The sequence below is a fragment of the Fragaria vesca genome, unplaced genomic scaffold (genome assembly GCF_000184155.1).
Source record: "Fragaria vesca subsp. vesca unplaced genomic scaffold, FraVesHawaii_1.0 scf0512962, whole genome shotgun sequence".
NCBI classification, from domain to species: Eukaryota; Viridiplantae; Streptophyta; class Magnoliopsida; order Rosales; family Rosaceae; genus Fragaria; species Fragaria vesca.
In genome coordinates this window covers 1-7,986 of record NW_004443398.1, presented here as the reverse complement: position 1 = coordinate 7,986, position 7,986 = coordinate 1, and the positions used below count along the sequence as shown (strand labels likewise).

The window sequence follows — 7,986 nt, the reverse complement described above, 5'->3', positions numbered from 1 at the left end:
AATATTTCGAACAACTTTCTAGAAGAAGTCGAAGCCCAATTCTAAGCCTAAACAGGTCAATTGAATCCAAATATAAAAATCCCCAATTTTAAACCCTAAAAACTTCAAATCTTCGATTCTCCTCACACACACCGAATCGAGCTACCAAATTTTAGGGGACTGTAGTACTAATCAAACTCAACTTATCCATATATAGAACTCACCAAATGGTGACCTGAGGAAGGAGAAATTCGATCGACACCGAATCCGAACCGGCGGAGTTTTGGAGCTATATATATCCCTCACGGTGGCGCCACTCGATGCACCACCTGTCCAGCAATGAAGTAGAGACGATGGCGAAGCTTTTGGGACAAGTGTGGCGGTCTCCGGTGGCTTGACGGCGGAGCTAGGTCGAGAAGAAAATCTGGCAGGCGAAACAGACTTCTTACCATTCACCTTCGGTAAAACTCATATATAAAGAACTTTAGCCGACGAAATTCTTTATTTTCGTCGGCTAAACTCTTTTGAAAATATTGGTTGACCGCCAAAAAATTTTGGTTGAAAATTTTTCGACTTTAGCCGACGAAATCATATATTTTCGTCGGCTAAAGTCCTTTGAAAATTTTCCTCCAAATTTGGTTTACCGCCCAAAAATTTTTGACCTTAGCCGACGACTTTTTTAATATCTCGTCGGCTAAAGTCTATAAATTCACGAAAACGCTCATATCTCCCTCTATATTACGTAGTTGGGTCAAACCTTCCACACGAAAAACTTTTACGTAGATGAGACGCAACCGCTTATATAAAAATTTTGAGACATTTACCTTCTGACGATAGGGCTCCCCATAGGGAATAATAACGGTAAATAGGGTTGACCGCTACTATCGGCACCGAGATTTTACCCAATTTATGTGATTTTTGAACCATAGCCTTATTTCACCATTCTGAACACATCTTATTTCACGAGATTTTTGATAATTTTACTTCCTATGTAGAGTTGGTTCACAAAGTTGTATAACCTACTAAACAAGTTAAACAACATGAGTAGACACGTTATGATTCCGATGACTAAAATTCACAAACCAAAATTCGACTGTCAGATATGATCATTATGACGAAAGATGTTTATGGTAAAAAATTCAACTGGATCCGACAACGTTAAGGGCTCGATCGAAACGGTCAACCCTAATCGATCGTCACTTATCACACGAAAACGCTAATATCTCCCTCGATATTACGTAGTTTGGTCAAACCTTCTACACAAAAAACTCTCACGTAGATGAGACGCAACTGCCCATATAAAAATTTTGAGACATTTACCTTCTAACGATAGGGCTCCCCAAAGGGAATAATAACGGTAAATAGTAGACACGTTGTGATTCCGATGACTAAAATTTACAAACCAAAATTCGACCGTCAGATTTGATCATTATGACGAAAGATGTCTGTGGTAAAAAATTCAACTGGATTCGACAACATTAAGGGCTCGATCAAAACGGTTAACTCTAATCGGAAATAAGAAAACTGCATTTTGAAGCCCTAAACGGACTCGGATGGCCAAAAAGGCCCATATGTCATGGCAAAGTGGTAAGTTTGACTCGTAGGGCCGTTACGCTTCCAAAAATGTATCACAATAGTCAATCGGACACCAAACGCCAAATCTGCAGCATAGTGAATAATAAAGGTAAATTGCATTGACCGCAACTATCGGCACCGAGACTTTACCGGAATACCGTGATTTTTCAACCGTAGACGTATTTCACCATTCTGGTCATATCTTATTTTACGACTTTTTTGCGTTTGAAGGTTCTACGTATAGTTTTTTTTCCCAGATGAGTTGTTGTCTAGATCTGCAAATATAAGGCACTTTAGCCGAAGAAATTATATTTTTCGTCGGCTAAACTTTTAAAAATTTCGTCGACTAAAGTTCACAGACTATAGCCGACAAAAAAAATTATTCAGACGACGAAATTTTAATTTCTTTGGCTAAAGATACACTGTAGCCGACGAAAATTTAAATAAGCAGACGAAGGAAAATTTCGTCGGCTAAAGTCTATCTTAGCCGTCGAAAAAATAATTCGTCGGTCTGGTTTTTTTATTTTCGTCGGCTAAAGCCTTTCTTTTGGTAGTGTGAACTAAGTTATTAATGCAGGAATTTTCAGTGTTATCTTATGTGATGTTGGAATTGTTGAGTTTTATTTTGTAGAGTTACTCATACGAGCTTTTTAAGCTTACCGGGTTTGTTGTTTACAACCCGGTGCACCAATTCATGGTGTAGGGGTTAGACCTGCAAGTGTTGGTCAGCAGGGTTGAGGCAGTGGCTTAGGAGCTAGGTTTTAGGCGATGTACATTATTTGTATTTTATGGTTGTTGTTTTTAAGCTCATGTGAGCGAAGTAGTTTATTTCTAGACTTTTGGATGTTGATGTAATTAAGGAGATTTAATGTTTAACTCGGTTGAGGAGTTAATTTACATTTACATTTCCAGTATTTGTTTTTAGTTTGGAATTTGTCGAGCAGGTTGTGGGATATTAAGATTTTGAGTTTTATCATGCCCAAATTTTTGAAATTTTATCCTTCGAAAATTGGGGTGTGACATTGTATTACCTGTTGTGCCCATTCCGATACAAGGTCCTCCATATTCTTTATAACAAATTTTCCACAACAAGTGTAAGAGCATCTTCAACGGTTTCCCTATTTTCTTAAACTTCTCAATTTTGGGGAATATAGAGTTGTTTTTATGTTCAACAGCTTTCCCATCCCATTCCCCAAAATGAGGATGGAGAAGAAAGAAAAGCCTTCATTCCCCAAACTTGCAGCAAAGCCTTTCTTCCCCAAAATTAAATTTTTCACATGCTCCAACGAATTCAAGACAACAATATAATATTTTATTGGGTATTTTATTGTTACGATGAAATATATAAGATTTTTTTGTTATAATTAATAATGATATAGTATACTTTATTGTTGTATTAAATGTTGAAATCTCTAAAATGGGGAAGCTGTTGGATTTTGAGCATAATTTTTTCAGAGATTTTAGTTTTTGCTTCCCCATTTTAGAGAAATTATGGGGAAGCTGTTGGAGATGCTCTAATTTGACTGTAGTGTTGAATTTTTCACCGCCTATTCTATATGCCATCAAGCTACCTTAAAAGTTTTAGCTGTTCTTTAGATTATGATGGATTACTATTGGTTTAGTTACAATCAGACATCAGATGGCCTACGCATCAGTCGTGTCTAGTTTTGAATTCAGTGGGAATCTAAGTCCCTTCTGGGGAGTAACGATGTGGAGTTCTAATTATTTACTATGACACCTCAACTTTTACATTTGTTTGGAGTAAAGTTGTGGTTAATTGACAGGCTAAAATAGTTCAACGAGCAAGTTCTATCCTTGAATAGTAAAATAGTTTACGCCAATCTCTATTACTGATGTATTTGTATCGCCTCCACAACTTTTCAGAGCCTATCTCTAATGCAAAGTAACTTCTCCAATATGGCGCCACCCCTTATGTGGCCAGAATTTCCCATCAATGGGAGCAGACAACAGTGTCAACAGCAGTGGCTTTAACACTTCATCAGCCAGGTTGGGGAAGGGAAGAAGATAATCATACTTGCATTACTCCAGAGGCCTCACTCATGAGTTGCAACTCTTCAGCAAATTCAGGTGCACTTAATTGAACGTTGTTGTTCTTACAACAGTTGCTTTCATACCAGCTTCCGAAACATTTGGCAACGGGCATGACATCATGCTTTCCATATCTTCTTCCGAGGCACACTAGTCAATAGCTACATGAATTTGAACTAGTATGCCATCTGATTTGGATATGGGGTGCAAATATTTCGTTTGCGACTTGAAGAGATATATGAAATAGAACAGATTAACTTCTAACGAGCAAAAGAGGGAGATTAACTTTTTGTTATTGCTGCACAGCATCTCTGCACACAGGTCACGTGAAGACGGAGCTGTGAAGCAAGTTGTACTGTTAGAAGTGTACATATCAAGTATAGTATTATTAGCAGTTAGCTGGAAGTAGAGGAGATTGTTCGACATTCTTGGTGGATTTCTGTGTTCTCTATTTTGTCAGGGGCAGTTAAAATTCCTGGTTTCCTCACCTATAGAGAGGAAATAGATTTGGTATGGCGTTGTTATAAGATAGAACTATATATATATTATATATATATTAAACTAACTTTGAGGGTCACCCAGCCCGATACTAATTTTTTGAACTGGTTGATTGGGATCCTATAGTAAAATCATTGAAAGAACCATTTGCTCTACTATGATTTAACCTCATCTGTTCACTAGTTTTGTCTTTGTATGATATAACAAGGCCTAGAATGCTAGAATGAGTTGTTGTTTTGAAATTGCTGCTCAGTTCTCTTCTCTCTTCATCTTTCCTATTTTGCATTGTTAATTATTGTGACATCATGTGATCCAGTGGGCACACTGGTGGTCATGATAATGAAGTTAGAAGATTAAGAAATGAAAAAAGAGGGTCTTTTCTTGCTGCAAAATAATTCTGCCCTCACAATTCCTACATATTAGTTTTAGGAATTGGAGAACGTGCCCACCTTGCCTGATACAATAGAGAGAGCGAGTGTCCCCTATCCGGCGGCGAGCTCTTCCGTCGTTGTCGGACTGGTCTTTGTTTACCTCGTGTCGGCAGAGGCGGTACCGGGTTCCTCAATCGCACTGGATTTGGGGATCTCCGGTGACGTTAGGAGAGGTTAAGGAGATGGGGAATGCGACGGTTGGCGGATCTTCTCCCAACACTTGCTGGGCTGGGCGGTGGAGTGATTGGCTTACACAGACCCGTCGGCGGACAAACGAAGGTGAGATCAAGACGACTTGGCAGTGCGGATCGAACCAAGCTTCGATTCGGATTGGTTTTGTGGTTTTTGATCGGGGTTTGAGCCCGGCGTATTTCATGGCCTCCTTGAGGAGTGATGTGACTGACAGGCTCTGGAGATCGGTGGTCCAACTGAGGGGGTGTGACGGCGCAATGGTAAGGGCGGCGACAATGGTAGCAGGTTTGGGATGATGGCGGCTGACGATAAAGCAACCCTATTCTCCTAGGTTTGGAACTTGGGTTTGAGCTCTATTTTTGGGCCCAGCCTGGGTCATTTTAATTTTAATTAATTTTAGTTTTGTTTTTAATTCAATCTTTTTTAGTTGGTTATTTTCTTGTAGCTTTATGCCGTTAATAAGCCCATTTACTATAAGGCGACGTGGGCTATGTCTTGGCAAGTGCACGCTGAGTGTCATGATTGTTCTAATAAGGCAGCAAGTTCCTTGTTTAGTCAAATGGTCGCAGCCTCTTTACGACAAAGTGAAATCTTCACACAATGGGAAAACATATATACATAGTCTTTTATGGCTCCATATGAGTTTTAGCTTTCTGTTATGTCACCATGTTTTATGCAAAGCAAATAGAGTCGTCAATGATGCACTCTTTGCTGATTTGTTCTTGCTTGAATCCATAGGTTGTGTAAGGTCTCCTGATGTTATTTTTAGGTGTTCTTACACTATGGGGTTTAGGCTTTATGTCCTCCCGTTGCATTCTGTGATTTCAGTAATAATAACGGCGTGAGGGTTGAGCCCTTAGATTCAAAAAAAGGAAAAAGAAAAAAATAAAAAGGAGGCCAAATCCAATTCCAAGAAACTTCAGTTTATTCCATAGAGATCCATGCATTTACTAATTTACATACTACTGTTAACACATATGCTTATGCTTTTGTGGATTGACATTTCCATTACCTCTCTCATTTAGTACTATTAAAAACTAATCAATAACCAAGTTAGGCAAGATTTGACAAGATTGCTAGAACCAATAACTCAAAATTGAAAAGCTTCAGAAAGTAAAAATTGAAGAACGGAAAATATTAAAAAAAAATTTAATAAACTCCTGACGGAAATGATATATAGCAACCGTTTCGCAGCTTCAAAATTACCGAAATTTTCAAACAAATTGTGATTCTCAAAAAAAAAAATCAATCGTTTAAAAAAAAAAAAACAATACGGTGTATTCGAAAAAAAAAAGAAAAGAAATACGGTAAAGCGTAACTTACACGCACACAGACGCGTTCAGAACACACGTAACTTAAAAGCCGTCGAGTCCGAATCCAATTGGGACAAGGAAAGGACGGCAATCCTAATCCAGATCGGACTCTCGAAATCTCTATATAATCGGAGTCTTCCGCTGCCACTTTCCTCATTCTAATCATGGCTTCTTCTTGCCGGATTTTCGTAGGGAATATACCTTACAACGCGACCGAGGGGCAGGTCAAGGCTCTCTGCGAGGAGGTCGGCCCTGTTGTCTCTTTTCGAATCGTTACCGACAAAGACACCGGGAAGCCCATGGGTTTCGGGTTCTGCGAGTACAGGGACGAATCCACGGCGTTTAGTGCCCTGCGCAATCTTCAGGACTGCGAACTCAATGGCCGCCGTTTGAAGGTCAATTTCGCTGCTAATGAGAAATCCAATCATCACCCCATTGGTCTGCAGGCGGCTGTTGATGCGGCTGCCACGATGGGGTTGGCTAGTGATGCTTTGACTGTGTATCTCTCCAAAATGTCGAGGAATCAGTTGGCCCAGATGGTCTCAGAGATGAAGGGAATTGCGGTAGGGAACAAGGAGATGGCTCAGGAGTTGTTGCTTGCGAAGCCACAACTGAACAGGGCTCTGCTTCAAGCACAGATCATGCTTGGAATGGTCACACCTCAAATGATGGAGAAGGCTAATATGAGGCCGCTTCCTAATGTCCAGCCCCAGCAGCAGCTACTGGTTCCGAAACCGGAGCCTCAGACTATGGTCACCCCACAACGTGTGAGGCCGCTTCCTAATGTCCATCCCCAGCAGCAGCTGCTGGTTCCGAAACCGGAGCCAGTGCAGGTTTTGGAGCCTCAGAATATGGTCGCCCCACAAATGATGCAAAAGGGGCCAATGCCGAAATCAGAACAGGTGCAAATCTCTGAGCCTCAGACTCTTCCAGCGGGAGTGGACGCTGCTATGTTGCAACAAGTTGTGAGCCTACCTCCTGAAACGGTGGCTTCATTGGCACCGGAACTGCGGCAACAAGTGATTCAGATCCAACAGATGTATAGGCAAGGTCAGATGATGCTTTGAGCATTATCAGCAACTTGGTTAGAAACTTAGAATAGGATAAGCTTTTAGTTTATCTTCTGTCACAGACTCAGTGTAAAACACTTCAATCTCCCTGTGTTGTTTGTGAGAAATACAGCTTCTTTCAATTTCATTCTCCCTGTGTTGTTTGAATTTCTTGCTCTTCATAATGCTTGCTTTTCATCCCCATTGTTCTATGTTACTATTTGTTGGTGTTACTGCACCTTTGGAAATTTCCATCCTTTCATGCCAATATATATATGACTACAATCCTAACATAAATATATCACATTTTCAACATGCACCAATGCACCATAGTCTAGAGAGTTGCTACTAATGATTGAACTATATTCTTAGTCTGATAAAGAACCATAGTCGAGCTGAAACATTAGCTAAACATGCTTAACTGCAGCAAAAACTTGATTCAATGTCCAATTATGGGTGAAACGTGCTTTATTTTTCAGCTAGGCATTGCCACTGGAACAGCATCTGCAACATATGCTTCACCAATTTTAGAGGATCCTCTGTAGTGCAGGCATCATTATTAGATATCTCTATGTAGCATATACAGGTTCTAAGTGTAGTCAGCACATTAGTTTGAATAAGAAAGTTTTGGTTGATCGCGGTAGGAGAGTCTCCACTTTCCGAGTATTTGTTCTTTGCTCCAAAGAATGATGAAAATGACAGACTCATTTCCTGTGTTATCACGGTGTTCAGTGTGTTGGTTAACTTTGATCCCCACACTTTTTAAACGCAAGGATTGTTTCCTCTGCAGGGCATGATTATTAAATATAACTATAGCATTACACTATCTATTGGTTTCCTTATATATAAATATATATATATATATATATATATATATTTGTTGTTTCTAGTTATTCTATA

At 39.7% G+C, this 7,986-nt stretch overlaps 1 protein-coding gene across 1 annotated transcript; it reads left to right on the top strand.

The window, feature by feature from the left end:
* The first annotated feature begins 6,109 nt into the window (after positions 1–6,109).
* On the top strand, positions 6,110–7,293 carry LOC101295480 (cleavage stimulation factor subunit 2-like). Its single transcript, XM_004309539.1, has 2 exons — positions 6,110–6,738; positions 6,823–7,293. The coding sequence occupies exons 1-2, from the start codon at positions 6,202–6,204 to the stop codon at positions 7,102–7,104; spliced, it is 819 nt and encodes a 272-aa protein (XP_004309587.1). The 5' UTR covers positions 6,110–6,201; the 3' UTR covers positions 7,105–7,293.
* Positions 7,294–7,986: the final 693 nt, after the last annotated feature.